We start from the raw sequence: 25,462 nt of genomic DNA, 5'->3' as shown, positions 1-25,462 counted from the left end.
AACTACTACCCCCAACATACTATACTAGTGCTGACCCATAGCACTAGTATAGTATGTTGGGGATAGTAATAGCTGTAGTGGAGCAGAACCTTCACATCCTGGCTCAGCCTCTTCTGCTTCATGCTGCCCGGTCCCGGCGTCACTCCCCCTCCCTTCCCCCTCCACTGTGACTCCCGGCCCCCGCACACAAGCCGCAGCCTCCTCACTACTTGCTTCTTGTCACTGTACATCGCCTGCTGTGTACGGAGCGGCTCGAATGCTGCTGACACTTTTGACAGCGCTATTTAACTGTGTAGATGCCGCTGTCAAATGTCAGCAGCAGCCGAGCCGCTCCGTACACAACAGGCGATGTACAGTGACGAGAAGCAAGTAGTGAGGAGGCTGCGGCTTGTGTGCGGGGGCCGGGAGTCACATCGGAACACAGCCCAGTATGAATACCGCCCCATGGTGACAGCGGCATGCAGCCCTACCCGGGCGGACCCGGCGGGTTGCAAAGGAGAGGTCGGCCAGTGGGTAGTGAGTTAACCCCCAACCGTGTCACATGGATTGTGGCACGCTGAACCACTCTGACCTAATTTGCAGCGCCCCGCTCCTGTTCACAGACCGGGCAGCAAAAGCTGGTGAGCCGGGGGAACGACTACACCCGGGACCGGGCAGCACGGAGCAAGAGCTGGTGAGCCGGGCGGGCAGCACACAGAACCTAGGAATTACCTTCTTACAAGCACTAATCCAAGGTTCCCAGCTATTTTTTCTCTTATTATATAGTTATTTTTATCACCCACAATATCTCAATAAAATACAGTTGTGACCTCCCCCTACTGAGTGTCCCTAGCCGTAAACACATGACAGCTTACAGGTCTTAATAAGAGAGGCTTGGCCAGTATAAAGATGTGCTGTGCTATTGAAGATGGGATTTGTTAGATAATGAGGTTAAAAAATAAGAGATAAATTCAACAGAAGGGGGAGAGCAGGTTTACAAGCGGTGGAGTATGGAGATAACTATGTTCATCTTCAGTTAGACATGGAGATGCCATGCGCTTTAATGATAAAGAGCACAAGAGTGCAATTAGTGAGCGGGAGCGGAAACACAACGGGAGAAGATTAATTAGGATCATTTTTGTACTAAGCTTTACAATAGAGCTGAAAAATGAGAGACCCCTGAACCCTGGGTTTTTTTCTGGATCATTTATGCGGCATTTCAAGCTGAGGACCTGCCATGCTTACACTATAATATGTTTGCATCATAAAGAACTATAATAGCTGGATTGTCTTTAATTATTTGTGCAACACTGGTGGAAATTAATTTGTCTTTTGCTTGTTATAAAATTTTGCCTAGAAAAATATTAAGCGAATAATGGATAAAAATATCCATTGTGTTATTGCCGTATCATAGAAATACAGTCTAGGGAGGACATTGACTTTCTGCTAAACTTGTGGCCTTAGGTAAGAGTTCACACACAGTATACAGTTCTAGGCTATGTGCACTTTGTGCAAAACCAGTGGGACTGACATAGAGAAAAACTGTATTGGAAAGATTAGCACTTTTCTGTTATTTTAACTCTTAAAGGAGAAGTCTGGTGAACTTTTTGTATTGTATTGCCCCCCCCCAAAAGTTATACAAATTACCAATATACACTTATTACGGGAAATGCACATAAAGTGCTTTTTCCCTTCACTTACTACTGCATCAAGGCTTCACTTCCTGGATAAAATGGTGATGTCACGACCCGACTCCCAGGGCTGTGTGGGCTGTGGCTGCTGGAGAAGATGATGGCAGAGGGATGCTCAGTGTCCCTCCAGTGCCCTGTGTCCCTCAGTGTCCCCCTGCCATCATCCCCTCCAGCAGCCACTGCCCGCACAGCTCTAAAAAATTTTTGGGGGGCAATGCAATACTTTAATAAAAATTTTCGCAGGACTTCTCCTTTAAAGGGGTTATCCAGTGCTACAAAAACATGGCCACCTTCTTTCAGAGACAACACTACTCTTGTCTTCAGTTCAGGTGAAGTTCTCAATTAAGCTCCATTTACTTTAATAGAACTGAGCAGCAAAAAAACTGCCCAAGCTGGAGACAAGTGTGGTGCTGTCTCTGGAAGAAAGTGACCATGTTTTTGAAGCACTGGATAACCCCTTTAAGCCCCTATTACACGGGCCAATGGTGAGGAGAAAGTGAGTGCCAACCTCATTCCTCGCTCGCTGCCAGTGCTATTACATGCACAGACAGTGTGCGGGTCAGAGCAGGAGGGGCCACAAGAAGCTGCAGGGGGGCTCCCAGGACAATCTTTAGATCATCCAGGGAGCCCATGGGAGATGTCGGTGGTCTGCTGCCGCCGTTCTTATTACTCAGAGTGACGGCCAGTATATCTTAATTATCGTTCAAAAATCTATCAATATGTTGAAAGACAAGAATCAGCCCACATCGTGCATACCAGCTGATCATTGCCTATCAGCAGTAACGTCCGATAATAGTATGAATATGGCCTATAATCGCTTGGTGTAATAGGGCCTTTAGTTCTAGTAAAAATTGGTGTGTGAGACATTTTGGATGCAGCCCTAGGGCCTATGGCTCTATCCATGTTTTCCAGGGCTCCCTTGGGCTTCATCCAACATCTCTGCCACAGAGTCAAATGTGGAACGTTCAGGTTGAGCTGAACCCAAAAGTTTGGAAGGTTCTCTCATCACTAGTTTTAATAAATTTCCCCTCCAAAGTATGTTGAAACATGTTATCTTAGTAGAGCCTATATATATCCACAGGCTTGTTGACCCGGTTCTCTTTGAAAGTATGAATACCTCTGTTGTTCTGTTCCACATTCCAATAAATGTTATAATGTACTTTTTTTTGTACTTGCTATACTGTAATTTATTACATTGATGTAGCATAAAAACCCTGAACTTACGGCACGTCAGATAAGACATTAATCACATTTCCATCATTTCCATCAATAGATGGCCTTTCCTATCCCTTGTTTGTCTTGTGTGAATTCACAGAATGTTGAAAATACATATTGAGATGTATGGTAAGTGTGTAAGAGTATTATGACAATAGACAGTGTATTAATTGTAGTCCTGATGTCTAGTTGCTCAGATGATAAGGTCAGGTAACATGCATGATGAACAACCTGGTAATGTGGCATTGATGTTCTTTTCATCTATAAAAGGTCAGCTCTGTGTAGCATTTGTAAATTAATACAGATATTCAAACAGCAGCTGAATAACACGCTCAGAAAAGCATTCATAAATGTTAGGAAATGACTGCTGCATTCAGGTTAATACATTAATAACCTCCATTTGTTTAAAAGGGATTATGTAGTGCAGATACATATACATCTAAGTATACATTTTATGGGAATATAATAATCTGCTTAGTAGGTGATATGGTTTAGTTAGTGCTAATGTATTTACTAGGTCTTAGTTTTGGTCATCAAAATCTACCATTATGTTTATAGTAACTAAGATAATCCTTACCCCTTCAAGACTGAGCCTTTTGATGCACAAAAGTCCTGGTCAAATTAATGCAGTTTGCCTCCCCACCTTCTAAGAGCCATAGTGCTTTTATTTTTCCACCTACAGGGCTGGTTGGGTTGTCGTTTTTTTGTGCCATGATGTCTTGTTTTTGTTAATATCATATTGGTGTAACAAAAACAATTTGATTGCTTTTTATTAATTTTTTTCTGATACATAATTTTAAAAAAAATCTGCAATCCTGGTGTTTTTTTTGTTTTTGTTTACGCCTTTCACCGTGCAGGAACAGTAATGTAATATCTTAATAGATCGGACAATTCCACACGCTACGATATATAATAGGTTAATTTATTTCATTTTATAAAATATTTTTATTTTTATAGTGAGCAAAGGGGTATATTAAACTTTTATTGGGGGGGGGGGGGGTATAAGGGTTTTTTTTTTATTACTTTTAAAAACTTTTTTTTACTACACTTTTTTTTTTTACACTTTTTTTTTTTTAGTAAAACATGCATTTATTATTATATTATTTATTAGATTGTATGTACTGATCTATGTTATGCCATAGCATAGCATAGATCAGTGTTATCAGCGATCTATGCATAGAGCCTGCCTGAGAGCAGACTCTATGCATAGAATGCCGAACCGACAGGATGGAGGTAAGAGGGTCCCGATCACTCAGTGACAGATGCTTGTTCTGTCACTGAGTACCTTAAATGCCGAGATCGCTATAGATCGTGACGTTCAAGGGGTAAATGAGACGCAGCTGCGGGGTCTCTGCTGTCTCTCTTTACCCTCAGCTCCCCGGACACTGATGTATGCGGGGCTGCTCTCACTGCAGCGGTCCCGCACACATCAAACCACTTTAGTGTCAGGGATGTGCATATACATTCCTGCTGCACTTGGTATGTGCAGCAGGAACGTATATCTACGTATTGCTGACATAAGGGGTTAATGATAATTATTATTATCATTATTCATGGTCCCTCAACTTATAATATCAGTTGATCCCAGTGCGACCATTGTATGTTGAAAATATTGTATCTTGAGACCAAAACTCTATGATAAACTGGTAATTGCTGCTGGAGCCCCAAAAATGTCATCCCAAATTAGAAAAAAATAAATACAGTAAACAGCCCTAACGCTCGGGTTTGGGAAAGAAAAGCCCGCTTGAGGTTCGATCACCTCTAATCATAGATGATTTGGTCTCATGATGTCACTTTGAATAGTAGATGACCCGCAGCTACAGGGTTTTATCAATGAGGACATTTTTATTTGTTGTATTTTAAAGTTTGCGGGTCATGTCCTAGAGCTCCCATTAATTTCAATAGCTTCAAAGTGGTACTGCACAGAAAAGTGGCATTACTTTTTTCTAAGTTGGTACCTTATCTCCTATTAGAATCCAGTCATTACGATAGCGATGGGTTTGGGAAGGTTTACTATTTAAAGCTCAGGACACCTAACTGATTAAGGAAAACCAAAAGGGAACTTGACATCAGGGCACATGAGTGACTGAAACCTACCTTTTCTTTATTTTGCTACTTTATTGACGGATCAGTGGATAATAATATTAATTCTTTTCATTATACATAAAATAGATCAAACCTATTGCGCAGCACTACATAGCTAGTCATGTGGCACAAACTTATCCCGCAGCACTTTTCATAGCTAGTCATGGTTCACAATATAAGATACAAACTCATCTGTATGTTTCTTTAGGGTGTGAGAGGAAACCAGAAACCACGCAAACATGGAGAAAACATACTAACTCCTTGTAGATGTTGTCCTTGGTAGAGATGATCTAACATCGAACTCGAACCTTCCGCATTTGATTCCCGCTGCCTTCCCATTCCGTGGGTAAAGAGGAGACAGCCTGAGTACCGCCTGGAATTCCGGGATACAGCCTATTACCTAGGCTGTATCCTGGAATTCCAGGTGGTACCCAGGCTGTCTCCTCCTTCTCCTCGGAACGGGAAGGCAGTGGGAATCAAATGTAGAAGGTTCGAAAAGTTTGAATTCGATAGAACCTGCAAAATCCTGATGTTCGATCATCTCTAGTCCTTGGTGGGATTTGAACCTGCCACTCAAGCTGAAAGTAGTCTATAAGTTCAGTGATAATGATGATAATGAACCAGAAAATATTCTGGAGTCAACAATACAGAAATGTAAGAAGAATAGAAGCTAGATAACCCAGCCTCTCTAAATTAGCCATGACGAAGAAGGTAGCTTGTTCAGCTTGTAAACCAAACCATACAGCTGGACCATCAGTAATACAAAGAGCAGAAAGTAAGCACTCTGCAGTCTCTGGGAATTGGGGAAAAGCACTGAAATAGAAAGACCCGGGCAGCTTTCATAATTTTTCCTGTGATGGAAAACTTTCAGGGAAGGCTACTGCACAGGTGTACTCCCAATCCCTGGCCCTGCTCTGTAATATTACAGCCAGCTCCCAATGTGTAAGTGCGGCCCATAGTGCAAAAGCACACCACGGGTAATAGCCAATGGAAATAAGCAATGTAACCAACTTACAAGGGGGTGTGGCTTACTGGAAATGTGCATGGTTTGTGTATAAAGAGGGTGTGTCCTAAGTTGGAATGCAGTACCAGAATTAGACAGTTTTAGTAAATCTTGGCTATCACTGGAATCTGACATCTTTAGGAGGTAACCCCTCTGGGTGCTGTAATGATAACCATAAAGATAGCTTTTATTAAAAGGGATTTTACAGAAATAAAGAGGATGTACAGATGAAAAAATTGACTGCTTGCTTCTTGAAACAGGGCCACACCTGTCCATGTTGTGTCATGTATTTCAGCTCAACGAGTACGGAGCGTGAGATAATAATTGTATTTCAATTCAACTCTTTTTAAGAGTTTTAAGGCACGAGCTGCAATACCTCTCTCCACCTTAGCACAGCTGTGGCACTGTCTTTAGGAGACAGTAGTCATGTTTTTTTAACCCTGCACACCCCCTTTAATTGTAACTATAATATCAATACTGTGCTCCTTAAAAGATCTCGTGTAACTCTATGCCTCGTGTACCGTTCATACAGTTAAAACCTCATACTAACCAGTGAATGGCATTGTCCTTTCTTTGCCAACACAAATCGTACCTCGAAATTAGCAATTTTTGGAGTCTGCTAGCTTCAAACATATTGCTATTTCACAGCACTAATCCTTTTTTGTTGCAAGAACAGCAGATAAAATGTACTCCTTCAGTGCCGGAGAAAGCCAAGCCGCGCTTCTACAACGCAGACGAGTCACAAAGCCGAGTGCAGCGAGAGAGTTAACTGGAGGCTTAATGAGTCTGGAGGCAAATGACATTTTGTAAACAAAATAAATGAGTGTAGACTTAGCGACTACACAGATTTCCAATTTAATATTAGATTTTGCTTTATTCATGGTCGCCCCCCGCAGTCACCATTTTATAAAACTGTTTCATTTTAGCAGCTCTTCTTCCACCACAAATCAAAGGGTTCAAACCTTCTGCAAACAGAGATGTATAATCGATTGCACATCCCAACGTGCTCCGCAAATTGCATCACTAACATATTGAACAACTGACAGAATACAATTGCCGAGTGTCTTAGATATTATCTTAATGGAGCCAAGTTGCAGATTTCAATAACTTTCATATCCCTCGCCCTGAATGTAACGACAGCTCTCATGCCGCGTAGCTACTAATGTCAAATTGTGTGCAGCAGGCTAGCAGTTTATCGAGGCCATGAGGGCATGATTTAGTTGTGTGATTTGGCATTAATATGGTGGTACCACAGCAATGCACCCCTACAGATGTACAAAGCAATGCTGCACTTTACTTTTAAATTACCCATCGAGGAGTCAATAAACACAGCAGGATCGGCTTCTTTTCTACCAATCAAACAGATGGTAAACTGCACAGAGAGGAAAAAGAAGTTGCTATTATTGTCAAAACCTAGTATTTCAAACTACCCAAAAAAAGATTTAACTAAAGACAGCACACTTCAATCTTCCCTTTTAATAATTGATGTTTCCGCTCCAGCCGTTTTCCAGAAAATTGCAGTGTTTTAAAGCAACCAAAGACCCTGGACACTTTACCCCAAAAGAGCAAAATTATATATGTGTCCCCTGAAATACCTACACATTGCTTTTTATGGGAAATTGGGAGCCATGCTTGAATGCCTCCTAAGTAATGGTGCACTTACTATAAGGAACTCTTTAGAAATGTCGAGAAAATGGCATACTGTACGGAATCACTCAGGATGAAAAGGACTCCTATGGTGCAAAATGCTGCTGACATTTATATGCAGGGGAACACGATTGTGTTACCATTACTGTTACTGTTATAACAACCACATAGGCAAATGTTTCTCTTTATAGGCCATTTATGTTTTTATTTTTTATTGCTGGTTAGCATATGGGTACGCCATTATCTAAAGGATGGCTCTTTCATTTTTAATGGTACTGCAGATACAGTATAACAAAACTTTGGTCACTGGGTGGTAATATTCATGTATTACTTATGATCTGTGTGGATATTTGATTTGATGCAGAAGGGAAAAACTAGAAAAAAAAACGAAATTAATATATTCATTGACATTGTGTAGTGGCAAAAGATAAGTAATTAATAGAAATTTAATGGCAATGTCAAAATAAGGCACACTGATTTTGGTCCTTATTTTCAGCCTCCGTATGTGTATGTGTGTGTGTGTGTGTGGGGGGGGGGGGGTCAGCGGTTTTTCTTGTTAAAAAAAAAAGAAAACAGCTGTAATTTTGTGTGTGTGTGTGTATATATATCTTTTAAACTCTAAACGAATAAGGGTGATATAGTGATAGGGTCCCTGATCTTCTTTGTGTCACATTTTGCATATGACTGCATGTAAACTAGCTATAACTGACATATTTACTATATTATACTATAGACCTGGAGAATTTATAAAATCTGTCCTGTTTGCAAATATTTCTGATCATATTTTATGCTATTGTGCAAGTGAATTTTTATTGCTGTACACTGATTACATTTTGCATCTATGAAAAAATATATAAGTAGAGGACTGTAGTTTCAGCCTAAACCTTAGCCATCTTATTTTATTACTGTAGTTGTTTGGTACCTGGATTTCGTTTTTCTAGCTTTAATGCTTTAGTCCTATTCTGGTGAATAAGCATGTACTGTGTAACAGGGAGATATTTATATGTGTTCATTAGGTATTCCCAGTTAAAGTGGTTAGAGCTCCTGTTTGAGTATATGCAGTGTCACACGTAGCAGATAATGGCTCCAATGTAGATGTCTTAGCCCCAGATAACAAAGAAGCCAAAATGGACACTTTAACCATATGATTTTTTTTCCCCAAGCAACTTAGATTAGTGGCTCTGTACTTTGTTCACCCAATGTTTACAGTTTGTCTGACACTTTGCTTAAAAGTCAGGTGGGCATAAATTATTTTAGTAATGTGAGTATCGGGTGATAGGTGTGATTATACAGTGGGGGAGTATGTACTAGTATGTAATAAAAAATATTTAAACTCCCTAAATGTATAATCCCATATACAGTATACCTGATATTCACCAACCTCATCTGTTAACTAAATGTCAGGCAAATTGTAAACCCACAAACCCAAAGGGAAGGCATATCAAGAAACTGTAAAAAGCTGTGAGATGAGGACCTCTTAAGATATTTAATTATAGTAGTATCTAATTTCTTTGGGGTTGGCCACAGGTCCAAAATACTTCAATAATAAAACCTGTGATTTCATGTGCTGAGTATTATATTATATTCCATATATATGTATGTGTGTTTATTAGCCATGCATAGTATTCTTGAATCAAATTGGAAAAGGTAGCCTATTCTCTTGCTCCTGTATACTAGAGCTCTCAGTTATTTTTAGACATGGTGAATTGGATATGCCACTTATGTCACTAATTGCTTTTCTTTTGTTCTCTGCAGGTAAAAGTGACCCATTTTGTGTAGTGGAGTTGAACAATGACCGTCTGATGACACACACCGTTTACAAGAACCTAAACCCCGAGTGGAAAAAAGTGTTTACCTTGTAAGTTTTACCTTATACTCATAGATAACGCTTTAGTGTAATAAATATTTGTAAAACATAGAAGATGGTCGGCAGAAAAAGACCACCTGGTCCATCTAGTCTGCCCTTTTATGATTTCCTTTCCTATTATATATAGAGAGAGATATATGATTATCCCAGGCAGGTTTAAAATAATTTGTGGTAGGTTTACCTACCACATCTGCTGGAAGTTTGCTCTAAGCACTACTCTTTCAGTTAAAGGCTCTATTTCACAGAACGATTATCGGCCGTTACGGCCGATAATCGTCCCTTGGTATAGAAGGCAACGATCAGCCAACATCGTTCATGTCGGGTGATCGTTGCAGTGGTTTGTCTTACAAACATGTAAGCGATCTTCTGCTTTCTTTCTGTGGAATAGGAGCGGCGGCAACAGACCGCCACCATCCTCTATGAGCTGCCCGGACAATCTAGTGATCACCCGGGCAGCCCCCCCACAGCTCCCTGCAGCCCCTCCCGCACTCGCCGCCTGTAATAGCGGTGGCAGCGAACGGGTAACAAGGAGCAATCGAGCGATGACAGCGCCTGTTTGCTCCTCCAGTTGCCCCGTGGAATAGGGCCTTAAGTAATATTTTGTTCCTTATCTTTCCCTTAACTAACCTCAGATTGTGTCCCTCTTTTTCTTTACAAAACACTTCCCTCTTAAAGGTTTCACTGTTGTCCATTTGATATAATGGATAACGTACAGTATATAAAAGTGAAAATCATCAAATCATCAAAAGTGCAAACTAGCCTATATATTACTACTATTGCAAGAACATGTTGATTGTCATCATACAATTGCTATACAATATGTTGTATAACCGAGAAAAGCCCTGCTGGTAAAACTAATAAAATGCACAGAGAAACAATATGTGGCAGCATATTTTTTACCTTTTAGGCCTTTGTATTTTCAGGACAGAGGCACACACCTTACACCTCTGGCTCAGTTAGGTTAGACACTATCAGGGCATAGTAAAGCGTGTGTACAATGCATCATGTTGCCTGGTCTATAGGGCAGAAAGCTATAGAGTAGCCAGCAGTGGGACACATTTATCAGTGCTTAGCTGTTTGTCATCATTGGTCCCCTGATGTGCCACGTTGATACAAATGTGGCAAACACGTTCAGACACAGGGACAATATTTTTTTGAGTGAATTTATTATTTTTCAGCTATCGTGCTGTGAGAGAGTCAACAATGGAGACACATAAAGGACACACAGCGGGTGTGATATTAACAGTGTTGCATATATAGAAAAGCAGTAGAGAAAGCAGTATATGTATCTGTGGTCAGATCCTTCTTTATCCCTTGCCATTCTTTCATTGGACGATTTAATATTACAGGATTACTTTAGTATATGGAAAATAAAATTAAAAAATAAAGCAAAATCACCAAAAATTCTTAATAATAGGTTTAACATAAAAATCGAATTTAGAGAATAGGTCGTTTTCTGTTTCCACGTTCCTTCAAAGCAAACATACCAGCAGTATATTCTTTTAAAGTGTTACACGTGAATAGAATAGCATCAGCGCGGGGAAGCCAGTGCCGCGGTCCTTTTTTCGAACGAGTCTATTCATGTGTGACACTTAAACGCACCAGTGTAGTCATGTGTAACACTTAAATCGAATGTACCTGATACCTGGTACATTCGCTTTAAGCCTTTAGCTATAGACAAAGTTTGGAACTCTGGGTGCTTTTCCATAATTTTTTAATAATTTAAATCAATGGAAAACTGATGGCATACAACTGCAGGATGGAACACGACTGCATCCATCTTTACCATCCGTTTTTTCCCCTTTAAAAATACATTAAAGGGACAACAAAAACGCAGTGTGAACCTAGCCTTATAAGGATATATTAGAAATGTTGATACATGGTAATTTTACATAATATATTACATTATAAGTTATAGGGGTTATCCAGTGCCACAAAAACATTGCCACATTTCCCCCTCTCTTGTCTCCAGATTGGGTGGGGTTTGAAACTCAGTTCCAAGTAAAGGGAGTTTAATTGCAAACCACACCTGAACTGGAGACAAGAGAGGAGCAAAAGTGGCCATGTTTTTGAAGCACTGGATAACCCCTTTAATGTATGGAGCTATATGATGATACATGATGATATATGGTGGTATGTAGAGAGATGGTGCTCTGTGGTGGTCTCCGCTAGTCATCATCTGTAAAACAAACAGCGACCTAGGAGGCAATTACCCTCCCCTTGCTTCATTCTTTATCTAGCAAAGAATATTGCCCTGAGTTTTATTAGTTTCTACATATTGTATGAATTCCCAAAGGAATGACTGTGCAGAAGCCATATCCAGTCTCTGTTGGTGATAAGAAATCTACTAAATCTTTACTTCCTCTCTATATATCAAAGAGAAAACAATATTTCTGACTGTCTACCCAGTAATTATTGCTTTAAGCTTTAAGGTATCTCTGAGTATTAGATATTCCTTCTTAATATTATAATGGTTTGCTGTGATTTATACTTCTCTTGCTTAGAACGGTATGGTTTTCTATGAGTTTTATAGCTTTTGGAGTTGCATGGGTAATAATTGCAGCCAAGGCCCATAGGCCGTCTTTCTAAAGTACCTGTCTGTGATGGTAATGGTCTGTGGACGATGGGATTACATTGGGTGATGTTATGTTACTTAGTACATGAACACTGTTTGAGTGGGCTCTACTGTCTAGTAGCACCCCTCTAATGCTACATGTAGTGCACCTGTGACAGGATGAGTTACTCCATTGGACTGCAGGTGAGGGTTTGGGGTTATTTAAATTTAATTTACAGCATTGTCAAATCACAGTGGTCAACCTGCAACAACTTAAAGGGAAACTTTAGAGATTCTGTGACTCTGTCAGCCTGGAATAAAGAATGTTTTTTTTTTTTTAGAATGCCAGATCACACAGCAGCGCTGAAGATAGTTGTGCAATGTTTGCATGTGTAATATGTATGCATATCCATGCTGTCATTTCCCCTTTAAACGGTTTGTCAAGTCACACTTTAGAAAATGCACACAAGCAAGAGTTGGTGTAACCTTAAAAAGTTATACTCACCCTGCCCAGTACTCCACAGTCGCCACTCCTGATCCCCCACTTTTTTCATTTATTTGAAAGATCCTGTGATGTCACTGACTGAGGTGGAACACCACCATCACCAGAGATTGGGAGTGGTGGCTGCAGTGGACATGAATGAGTGCAACTTGTTTTTTTATGTTTACACCACACCCTACTTTCCTCCATTTTTTTTTTAATTTTCATTTGACAAACCCTTTAAGTTGTTTCATGTTGACCTATCCTGGTCTACCACAGCCACCACTCTCGGTCCCCTGTTGGTGTCCTTTCTCTTCTGGTTCCTATTACGTTGAGTCACCACAGTAATCGTCCAGTCAGTATCTGCAGTGGTATCCCGCATTAGTCACTGACTGGGTTAGCAGACAGCTTCAGGGGTGCCATGACATCATAGAAACTTTTGAAATAAATGAGAAAAGCAGTGGATTGGTGGCTTTGGAGTATCGAGATGGATGAGTGTGACTTTACACCAATCTGCTGTACTACATTTTTTTTTTCGTTTGCGGTTTACTATGATAACACTTTATAGTACTGGTGTGCTGGTTGTCATTGATGGTAAACTAGGGTTCCAGGTTGAGCTTCAAGAGGGCCGTCAAGCTTTACCACTCTTTTCCACTGTCTTCACCTTTACATTTTTACTGACAGAGCATACCGTTAAGACAATGTAATATTTGAAGCAGCTAGATGACATGCTTTATCATACGCCAAAAGCATTACCATTTCTCTAAGTGAGATCCATGGTCAAGATGCTTCATTAGTCACATGGCTGTACCTTCTAGACATTACAATACCTTAATGAAAAGTAATAAGAAGCTCTACTCAGCTATCAACAGAGAAATCGAGCACTCGAGACGACAGATAATGGGGACATATCAAGTACCAGCGTGTAAGAAGACGTAGGCGATTCTTACGTTTTCTTGTGGCGTTCAAGTTCACATTTTTCAAAGAGAAGAAAACTTCCATCAAGTGTCCTTATAGCACCTGATCGTATACAGAGAGAAAATGTTTTATTGCTCAATATTAAAACGCTCTCGACAGTCGACAGATCTGATCATAAGGACTTTTACCATTTATAAATGACAAACAAACTCTTTGTGGAAAGTATTCTGCGTCCCAGGCTTAATAGTGAAATTAAGTACATACTTGCTTTCAAAAGCCACCTGTGGATTTGGCTATCTTCTGCTTTTAAAAACCAGTCATTTCTGGGCGAAAAAGTACACCGAGAAAAGAAAAAAGACAATAGATCTAAACTCTGCTTTCTCTTCTTTAGCACAGGCGCCCTAATGATGAACTTGAAACAAACAAAGAAAAAATCTGTTGCTGCTGTTACTTCTCCTGAACTGTGTCACCTAAGGCGCAGCTTTCAAAAGCATCTTGTCTGGGTTCTGAATGGAAGAAATCTTTCAGAAAATACACTTATTGTGGTCTTTTATGTGTGTTCAGGAGATGGCCGCAAATTAGGCCGTCTGAAACCCAGAGCCGTTGCAATTCACTGTGCCTGCCTAGCATTGACTCACTGTTTGCTGAACTTGTACAATGAAAGTAATGGGAATTAAACAGGCATAATGTTAAATGGGATGCAAGATTTAAAGGGTTTAGAATCATGCTATTAAATACACATCCAAATCAGGCAAAGGCAACTGGCAGCCATTTAGCTTAATGTAGGTTGTGAATTTAATCTTACTGTTGTTTAATCTCTAATCGTATTGTTATTAACTCCACATGTCAGTGGTTATAATGTTATGGCTGGTTGGAGTGTGTGGCTTGTCTCCAGGGGCTAGTTGTTGTGTGTAAGGCTATGTTCACACAACGTCAAAAATAGAGAAAAGGCGTCCGAATTTGATATTTAAAAAAACAGTTTTTGCCGCGATTTAACTGACTGCAATGGCAATGCATTGATGTCAATGGGAAGGCGGAAGTCCAATGCACACAGTGCATTGAACAACTGACATTTTACCGCGGACGTCAAAATAATGAACATGATCATTATTTTTGGACGTCTTTCACGGACATTTATTAGTTGTTCACACACAGTTTTCCTTTAGTCACTGTTCTTTCTCCGTTTTTACTTTTAAATTCAATGGACTTTTCAATTAGGCCGCACCCAAAGGGCAATTAGTAATCCCAGACTAAAATAATGTACAAACACCAGTCATTGCAGGCATCTAACTGACATCAGTTATAAAAAACGTGTGAACATAGCCTAACTTTGCTCCTGGAGTAAATCAATGGCTGGTTGGGGTGTTTGACTTTGCTCCTGGAGGGAACGTATGACTGGTTGGTGTGTGTGTGTGTGTGTGTGTGTGTGGCTTGTCTTCTGGAGGGAACTGATGGCTGGTTAGGATGTGTGGTTTGGCTCCTGAAGGGAATGTTTGGCTAGTTGGTGTCTGTGTGTGGCTTTGCTCCTTAAGGGAATGTATGGCTGGTTAGGTTGTGTGGCTTGGCTCCGTGAGAGAATGTATGGCTGGTTGGGTTGTGTGGCTTTGCTGCTTAAGGGAATGTATGGCTGGTTGGGTAGTTTGGCTTTGCTTCGGGAGGGAACGTATGGCTGTTTATTGTGTGGCTTGGCTCCTGGAGGGAATGTATGGCTGATTGGTTAGTGTGGCTTGGCTCCTAGAGGGAATGTATGGCTGTTGGGTTGTGTGGCTTGGCTCCTGGAGGGAACATATGGCTGTTGGGTTGTGTGGCTTGGCACCTGGAGGGAACATATGGCTGCTTTGGTTTTGTGGCTTGGCTCCGGGAGGGAACGTAGGGCTGGTTGAGTTGTATGGCTTGGATCCTGGAAGGAACATATGTCTGTTGGGTTGTGTGGCTTTGCTCCTGGAGAGAATGTATGGCTGGTTGGGTTGTGTGGCTTGGCTCCTAGAGAGAATGTATGGCTGTTCGGGTTGTGTGGCTTGGGTCCTGGAGAGAATGTATGGCTGGTTTTGTTGTGTGGCTAGGCTCCTGGAGGGACTGTATGGCTGTTGGGTTGTGTAGTTGGCTCCTGGAGGGAATGTATGGCTGGTTTGGTTGTGTGGCTTAGGTCCTGGAGAGCCCTTTTGGTTGGTTTGGGTCTATAGCTTCGTGGAGGGAAACTAAAACTCTGACACCTAAATCTTTTCTCTGTGCTTGATGCACAACTATGTGTTGTGAATAAATAAATACAGAGTTGAATAAATCCACTGGAGTGCTGCAGTTCCTTCTTGGTTGTTTGCACATTTGAATTCTAGAATAAGGCATTTTCCTGCTGGCACTCTCTTACTGGTTCTACCGTTGGATGTGCGGCTTCTTGTTTTTTAAACTTACAGTATATATAATGCTCATCTGTGGTTATAAGTGATAATAGAAGAAAAAGCACAACCTAGGAACATGCAGTTGGAATTACATATGGATGGCAATTAAAAGAATAATAAGCATGAAAATGTAATTTGGATCTTTTACTGGCGATGGAGTTGCACTCTGCGGACCTATAGCACTGATAGCGTTCTAGTACTGTGTCATCTCATTAGGGAGTATGGTCAGCTTCATGCAGACCAGTCACCCGTGTGATAAGCAAAACAATTAGTCACTTTTAGCAGACTGTGTGAGTGACTATCATTCCATCACTCACTGGTGAAGCCAAGCAGAAGGCACTGCCGATTATGGCTAATTTACATTATTAGTTATTAGTTATACTAGTTATGTTTTATTTTCATTGTGGCTGCACAGTGAATTGATTTCTCGGTGAGTTTACTTTCCTGTGTCCTTTACAAGAGCAGATCTGTAAGGCTGGGGGGAGGAACTTTTTCTCTCATTGTAAAGAGAGAGAGAGAGATATTTTCTAGACTATGGCATGGGAAAAGTAGTTGATGGAACATAGCAGGATTGGTTAAGGAGTCATGTGGCGAGGAGCTAGGGCACAAGAGAGAAAAAAAAAGCAGGTCAGGTCCTTAGCAGAGCTATAAAGAATAGGAATTGTTTGTACATAAAGGTGGTAAATAAATGTTGCTTATGTGATTGTCTCCATTGTTTTCTCATTTGTTACTGTTTGCTGGTAATCCTATGTATATAGTTTATACTTTACCTGTCACCACTAGATTCCACTAGTATATAGGAAATGACAGGATGAGGTGATGTAAGGGAGCTGATAGCAGGAAGTGTAGTCAGTGTGTGGATGAAGCCACATGTAATATATAGGTAATCTGTGTAGCTGCTCTAGCAGGCCCGAGGTACAATAACCATACTGAAGTAATGAAAGTCAGAACATGTCAAGGGCTGGGAAATGTCATGAGAGGTCATGGGCTGGGAAAAAGCTGTATTTCTGAGGATAGAGGATTAGTGGATGGGCAACTGGACTAATGACAATTAGCAGTACCCCTTAGTAAGGCCTGAGTATCATCATGGAAAAGCTGGGAAAAGCAGATTTCAGGCTGTAGGTAGCTGACAGACTGTTGCTAAGTAGGACTTTAAGGTGTTCTCTGGCAAAAATGTTTCTGGTGTCAGAAAGTTATATAGATTTGTAATTTACTTCTATTTAAAAGTCCAAAAACTGCTGACTAAGAAAGTTGCATGCAGCTCTAAGGCCATAGGCTGTATCCATGTCTCCAAGATTCCTGCATCCAACTTTTTCAGCCACCCTGTTCTAGGGTCCTATTACACGGCTCGATCATAAAGTGTAACTGATCTGCTAAAGGGGTGCTTGTTTACTGAGTGTAAAATAAGTATTTACTTACTTTACCACATTTACGGGTGTCCTTGGGCCTTCCCCAGTGTTCTCAGCCCTTCCATGGTCTCTGCAGCTCTATCTTCTGTTCTCTTCTGGTCTGGTCTCTGTACTGACAGGCCACTCAGCCAATCACTGGCCACAGTTCTGTCTCAGCCAGTGGTTGGCTGACCGACCAGTCAGTGCAGAGACCGGACTAGAAGGGAACCAAAGGCAGAGGTGCAAAGACCAGGGAAGACCCAAGGGCACCCAAGGACACCCGGGAATGTGGTAAGGTTAGTAAATACTTTATTATTTTGTACTAAATCATCAACTGTTGGCCACACATTGCTATTACATGTAGCGATGCACCCCCAACGCACAGTGATTTTAGGTCTAGATCAGCCGATCGTATTATCGTATGATCGTTCTCTCCATTACACGGAGCGATAATCGGCCTGATTTGGCCAATTATCACTCCGTGTAATAGGGCCCTTAAAGTTTGGACAAACTTTGCATGCTCGAGGTTTACTCATCACTAGTCAGCATTTGTAGTCCTTAAAGGCACCATAGAAGGATGCCTACTTCTCCAACCTTTGGTCCTGGCCCTCGAAGAAGGAGCAATGTGGTATATGTACAACTGAAAAAAACTGGGAGGCACTTATGTTGTGCTAATAAATGCCATAATGCTAAATGCTAAAATGCTACCTTTTTCCTGTACCTAGAACCAATACACCACATCATCTATTCTGCCACCTTACTACCCATATGTTACACTGGATTAAAATGCCTTTGGGATTATTTTTGAGACCAAATTTCAAGTGACTCAGGATTAAAATTAGCCTCACGATAATGTTTCCGCATTACCATGAGCAAGCGTAACAAATGGCACTTGCAATATATGAGTCATTTTCATTTAAAGTTACAATTACATTATTACCTCAGTACTTTATGTCCAAGTGTGAAATTTTACTTGTAATGTTACTTAGAGGTTTTATGGTTTTTTTTTTTCTTTTTCCATTTTTTTTTCTTTTTCTTTGCTGGATGGAATTTCTGATGACTTCTCCGATGTACTGAAACAATGTCACTGCAACCTTTTCTGTAGTCTTGTGAGGCTTGAAATGCATGAGGAAATTGGCATTTAAGTGCAAAGAGATAACATCCTTGAATCTTACTTTCCCTGATTGCTGCAGACACGCTATATTGCGGAAGTTTGTATGATCAAAGTGGTTAGCAATAACATCTTATTAACCAAGTCGTATGTGCTTTATATTTTATATCACCTCTCTTTAACTTTCAAAAGCTCTGTAAATGCGCGTAAATTCCACCTTATTTCTGAATTTGTTTATGTAGTATAGCATTCATTTTAGAGGTGTAAGATTTTAAGATTAACTCCAGGAGAGGGATCCAGAATATCTTATTTAGTTGAGTGATTAAATGAGTCACAAGACTAATGCAGATTTACAGCCACTGACTGGGATCCTCTAATGCGGTTTGGCTTACTTATTACATGCTGTAAAACAGAGTGGGGGTTATTATTCACACGCTGGAGACTCGGAAAATCAAATACTCCTACAATATAAATGAAAGGAAATATGAAATATTTTATAGCTTAGGTGGTACAGTAAGTTAAACTTAATCCGGCAATATATACACCGCTACTGTGTCTTAAAATAACCGCATAGAGTGCAGAGTGATATATGTAGAAACTACTGCAGTCCTCTCTGGTGAGTAGAAGCACTTACATAGTTTTTTTTTTGTTTGTGTAGCTTTTAATTCCTCAATCTACTGACTGATTTCTGGACCGTGTGTGTGTGTGTGTGTGAGTGAATGTTCGTTGTGCTAGTCACACATTCACACCTGGAATGTACTGTGAAGTGATTGCCAATGCATACAGTTCACATCACTAGTCACATACATAGGGGTCTGTGTAGCAGCACCTGCAGCATCATTCAACACAAGGCAGCATGTTGTAATCATACCTCACTCTTCCTATATGTCCTAAAGAAGATAAAGCACACAAAGCATTCTAAAGCCAGTACTCTACATTAGAAAGTTGTATGTCTTGGAGGATAGTTTTGTTTAGATACAGTTTTTTGATACCAGATAATCTCTTAAAGCAGCCCTGCAGTTCCCACCACAGCTATTGGTGGCAGCAAAGAGGGCTTTATTAAAGAATTTCTTTAAAAAAAAAATAATTATATATATATATATATATATATATATATATATATATATATATATATGGTGTTCCACACCACCACCGGAATACCCCTTCAATATCATCCACTAATCAAAATTCTAAAAGTGCCTCCTATAAAGTGTCATTCTCTTCTCACTAAATCAGGTAAGTTGTATGGAGGCGAATATCTATGCTACGCTTGCAATGCCACGTCTCAATTCCTGGAAGTAATCCCTTGTCCACTCTATGGCTATAATCACACAACTTTTTTTTCCGTATTTCTACGGCCGTTGTCCATTGCAACAACGGGCGTAGTTAATACGATAAAATACGTTGGCCGGGTGTCTATGGGATCCCGGCCGGAGCGTATACACATAGTATACACTCCGGCCGGGACCCCTAGCGGCGCCGCAAACAACTGACATGTCAATTTTCTGCGGCTGCTATTCAGTGAATAGCGGCCGTAGAAAGCCATGTCAGTGCACACTATGAAGCGAGCGGCTGCGGCCTGAAAGATCATCCAGGACGGTACTGCAGTACCGGCCTGGATGATCCTTTCAGAGACCGGCCGTTCCGTGACCCGGCCGGGTCACAGAGCGGCCGGTCTCTTACGACATGTGAGCAAGCATGCAGTACTCGGCTTTCTCCTCCATTAATCCCATAGAAGGTGAATGGAGCAGCATCATGCATACTCTACCACTACTCCATCTTCAGTCCTTTCTAACAGAAAATAAACCGTGTTTCTGGGCTGGGACGAAAATGAGAAAAACTTTTGCACACTTAGCCCAGTTCCCCACTGTGTTCATCCCATGGTGCAACACTACCTCATTTCCTCTGTGACATGCAAGAAGTGCCCATTCAGACAATCACTGGCCAAGGCAGGTCATCTCTGTGACCACTGATTGGCTGAGTGGGTAGGAGGTGTTGCCAACCAGGACCAGGCATCATGGGATGGATGTAGGGGGTCATCAGGGAGGGTGAGTAAAAGTTTTTTTCTTTTTTAATTTTCAATGTGGCCCATGGATACACTTATGTTGCTTTAAGCTGTCCCTAGTGACAGATTCAGGCAGCCATTATTTTATTATTGAAATACAGTTGTCACATTTTAAACATTTACTAAGTAGTTCCCTATGGCTGAGCTGGAAAACTGAATACTAATCAGTACTTTTGTACAGAAAGTGCCATGTATGGCTTCATTGTCATGCATGCGCAGTGAGAAAAAGAAATTGGTCGATTTACATTCTTTGCTGTTATTTCAGTAGTTTTCTAATATTTTCAGGAACCTTCTTTAACAAAATACATTGAAAACATGAGATTCATATAACTTTGAGTTAAATTAAATTATCCATAGGAAGCTTATTATTCTTCAATATATACTTGCTAATGAATAATTCATTGCTCCTCTCTTTATATCCTTTTGCCATAAAGCAACATCAATGATATCCACTCCGTCCTTGAAGTGACGGTATACGACGAAGACCGAGACCGAAGTGCCGACTTCCTGGGCAAAGTTGCCATCCCCTTGCTGTCAGTAAGTTTCATTCACCTGCCATACATCTCAATGTTTCTCTCAATCCATAAGGCAAAAAAAAGGAAAATTTCTGCCGTGCGTCAGTCAATCCTCAACTGAGATATTAAAAATCTCTCATACGCATACACACAAACACAGACACACACACCCACACAAAAAAAAAGACGAAAATAAATAATAAATGGAATTTAACACCCTCGGTCCACGACCATGTTGAATCCCACGGTAGTTAATTTCTCCTGACAGGCTCGGTGCTGGTAATGAACAGGTACTTGTCAGAATTGCCACAGTTGTTTTGGGCTCCTTGTCAGTTTTAGCAGCTGGGGGTCAAAGGTGGCCGGGGGAGTGTATTCAGTAGAGACCATGAGACAGACGGCTGTCATGTCTTTCTTCCCACAGATTCAAAATGGTGAACAGAAAGCCTACGTCTTGAAAAACAAGCAGCTGACAGGGCCAACAAAGGGGGTCATCTATCTTGAAATAGATGTGATTTTTAATGCTGTAAGTCTTAACTTTGCCTTTCTTCTCGCTTCTCAAAAAGCTCGGCCCCTTGAACGCTTTTGTTCCTTATATATAAAGTATATGAATGTTAGACTTAGACGTTTTATTTCAACCTCCCCGCGAGTGGAGACAAGGAGCGACACAGCCACAGCATGGCGCACCCTCCCCACAAATTTCAATTCAGCTGTTGTTGCTAGCAATGACATTGCTCCTGTTAAGTATGCATGCGAGTTACCCTCCCTTGGTATTATACATTTATGTCCTTTATACGCTTTGCTTTTGTGAATTTTCAATCAGGGTGCATGTGTCGGTCACAGATTACAATTAAGCTAGAAAAGTGATCATTTGTGTGAGTCCTCTCATTGCCAATATGTATTATTATGTGCAGGTAAGAGCCAGCCTGGCCACACTCATACCAAAAGAACAGAAATATGTCGAGGAAGAACAGAGACTTTCTAAACAGGTAAATAAGCCGCTGTCCGCTGACAAGTTAACGCTCCGTGAAAAGAGCCCTACTGATAAAAGATGTAGCAGAGCTGAAACGGTTTCAGCCTGCATCTTAATTAGGCAATGTAATAGGATTACCTGCAAAACCACAACAAACCTCATCATATGTCAGAAGATACGATCAGCTCTCTAGAATATTACATACAAAGTGAGCCTATTTCCTATTATTCACGCGTAATCACAATGCTTACATATAGCGAGCGTTGGTGAACAGACTGTATCTCAAGCATGAATCTTGCTTAGCACTGATTCCTTTAATAAGGCCGCTCTTTGCATATGTTGTGTGAAAAAATAATAACAATAAGAGTGAGATAGAGCTATACACAGGGGAGCAGAGCTCCTCGACACCATCCTGACAATGTACCTCAATCATAACTTAAATTATGCTTGTCTCAGACTGCGTAAATAACAGAATTGTATGGAACCATCTGATGCTTGGGGGTTGGGAGGTTGTCATAAGGACAAATATTCTCATGGGAAAACTAGGTTTACAAGAACCAGGATGATATCATGGTAAAAAAAAAAAAACTAAATTGCATAAAAGCAAACATATGCAAATATTTGGTCCTAATTTTCTTAGAAGTTGCACCCTGTCAGTGACAGAACGCATATGAAGTACGAGCTGCTAATCCTGCCCCATCTATCACATTGATGGTAGTCCTGTTTATTTCGTCTTCAGATACAATGGAGAAACATAACCCGCTAATGCAGAAGTTTGTCATCCTTTATTTGACCCAGGTTGCTATTTAGCTCCATAATTCTGCTCTTCATTGTAGATAATGATGTGCTTTGTGTTAATTACACTTAATATTTTTTTATTATATGGGTCTTCATTTACATTTCGGTGATAACATTGTGAGACAAGGGCACGGGAAGTAGCAAGAGTCAGTCAAAGATTGAATATTAAGTGAAAGATCGAGAATAAATGACTTGTTAGTGTGGAGCTTAGAAAGGGAACCAATGCTGAATAACGGTAGGGGGTTTTATTGTTCCAATCATCAATTTGATAGTCTGTAATTAAAGGGATTGTCCAGTGGTCTATCTCCTTTTAAAGGGACCGATTGGGGTACAAAAAAAAAAAATCGTCATTCATGTCCCCAATTTTCTTATTACTGCTTTTCCAATGCTAAATGGACCTCACTGATCATCATTTCCTTGTCTCATCTTCACCCAGGAAATTCCCACTCAGCCTATGTCGCTGTTTAAAAATTGGAAGAATATACAAAGTGCATAGTGAAGGTCATATGAGTACTAAAATCCATAGGTTATCATGTGTTAGCAGATAATATAAGTGAGCAAAACTAAAGCCCCTATTACACAGGGCGACAGAGAGGAGCAAACGAGGGCTGTCAACGCTCCTCTTTCCCCGCTGGCTGCCGACGCTATTACACGTGTCTGCAGCAAGCGGGTGAGTGCAGCGGGTGCCGCGGGGAGTTTTGAGGGGACTGCCCAGGTGATTGTCCGAGCAGCTTATAACAGGTAGCAGCGGTCTGCTGCCGCCACTCCTATTCCACAGTGCCACGGCAGCAAATCGCTGTTACCACAGTCCTTTGTCTTTCAATATGTTGAAAGACAAACGACAGCAACGATCAGCCAACATCGTATATTTGCCTTCTATTACACAAGACGATTACACTGAAAGATTTGCGAATGATTAAAAATGATTTTTATGGAAAGCTCAAAAGAATGACATACGCAAAGATTAACGATTGAATTCGAATGATACTGTTTAACAATTTTTTGCCCAATATTCTTTCTGTGTAGTAGGGCCCTAACCGAACTATTCTGTGACATTCACTATTGTCCACAGAACAGTAGGAAACTTAAGCTGTGAGGCCCATAGTTAGCTAGTTATCTTATAAGTACAATTCTCTTCCCAGTCACAGCACTGTACACTAGGAAGCACATCATGACAATTGTCTTACGGATAAACTTTAATGGTACGTTCACACCTACAGGATCTGCAGCTGATTTTCTGCAGCAGATTTCATTTAAATAACTGAACACAGCATCAAATCTGCTGCAGATCCTGTAGGTGTGAACGCACCCTAAGGGTACAAACCCACTTGACGTATTTGCTGCGTGAATCAGTCTTAAAAATAAGCAGGCAAAACACAGGTTGGCTTTATACGATTGTTCTGCGTTAAAATACGCAATTGCGTATTTTTGAAGCGTGAAGCTTGTTGTTAGCAAAGCATCAGTTGTTAACAACCTGTGCGAAAAACGCATGTAGCTTCACGCTTTTAAAATATGCAATTGCGTATTTTTGCACAGAACAATTGTATAAAGCCAACCTGCGTTTTGCCTGCTTATTTTTAAGACTGATTCACGCAGCAAATACGTCAAGTGGGTTTGTACCCTAAGGATTTATTCTGTGCAGCCCGGCTTCTCAACCTTTTCACAATTAGCTGATGGCCTCATTATACTGTAATTCATTGTTAATTACAAAAGTTGTAAAAATTACCTTAATTTATCCTAAAGATTCCTGAGTCCAGTAAACCAAGAATATAGAAGCCAAAAGGAATAGGTTCTGTTTCTAAACTCCAGATTGTTGCAGCTGGAGATAGGTGTCTGCAGCCAGTGATCACTTCTGTCAGACCTCCCTCCCCTCCTGTACATCACCAACAGCTGGAGCGTACCTCGGCAGGGAGGCCCATCTCACAGCATAAGAAATATGGCTCTAGAGTCCTAAGAAAGGATTCAGGCAGTATATACACAAGAAGTTTTTACTGTTGTTGTTATTATTATTGTATTTTTTAAAGTTTGTGTGTTGCACATGAGTATGCTTATTAACCTAGACTCACATTATGTACCTCCCTTAGCCAGGGATCATTAGAACTGACTCTTGCCTGGAACACTAGACCCCGCTTAATAGGATTATCTATAAATGCCATAATGGTCATAGCAATATCTACCTCGCTTTTTAAAATATTGTTAGGCGTTGATACCAGAAAGGCCATATTCTTTCATATTTGGCACATCCAACAAAAAGTGATCCTGTTCCAGGATCAGTGATAAAAAAAACACGGAAGATGAACATCGCTCACATACTAAAGCCCAGTGGATACACAGGCTGTCTCAGCAGCAAGGGAAATACCCAAGTATCTAGGAGTGTGGGTATGTGTGTGGGTGTCCTTGATGTTTGCAGTGCAGAAAGACAGGCTCCTCACTGAACTTGAGTGCCCCTTGCAGGCTGCAGGTCTTCTGCAATAATGTGGCTTGGCAGCCATGAAGTCACTGGGCCAGGCCAGAAGCCCCAGTGAGGTGCTACTGACAGTAAACTAGGAACTCATACAGCATCCCTAGCTTACTGTATATGCAACAAATGTTCAATATGTCAGAAACAGGGCAGTATACTGTGCTTGTTTTAGGCATGTCATGCTGGTATGTTATAATGACATGTGCCAGCACAACATGTTTGACACAAGATGCGCCTGTACATATATTTACCAGATCCACTTACAAAAATCTTAGGGCCTATAAAACTTTAAAATTTATTGAAAAACTGATGACCAAT

The 25,462-nt window shown here is 40.8% G+C and overlaps 1 protein-coding gene across 9 annotated transcripts in view; it reads left to right on the top strand.

Moving 5' to 3' along the window:
- MCTP1 (multiple C2 and transmembrane domain containing 1) overlaps positions 1-25,462 on the top strand; it is a 528,068-nt gene that overhangs the window by 302,630 nt on the left and 199,976 nt on the right. For all 9 annotated transcript variants that reach the window (XM_069962927.1, XM_069962926.1, XM_069962934.1 and 6 more), the window contains 4 exons: positions 9,376-9,478; positions 20,835-20,937; positions 21,337-21,438; positions 21,827-21,901. In XM_069962927.1, coding sequence (XP_069819028.1) covers positions 9,376-9,478; positions 20,835-20,937; positions 21,337-21,438; positions 21,827-21,901 — 383 coding nt within the window. The remainder of the gene's footprint in view (positions 1-9,375; positions 9,479-20,834; positions 20,938-21,336; positions 21,439-21,826; positions 21,902-25,462) is intronic.

This window comes from Dendropsophus ebraccatus, chromosome 3 (assembly GCF_027789765.1).
Source record: "Dendropsophus ebraccatus isolate aDenEbr1 chromosome 3, aDenEbr1.pat, whole genome shotgun sequence".
Classification (NCBI taxonomy): domain Eukaryota; kingdom Metazoa; phylum Chordata; class Amphibia; order Anura; family Hylidae; genus Dendropsophus; species Dendropsophus ebraccatus.
This window is presented reverse-complemented; position numbering and strand designations above follow the sequence as displayed.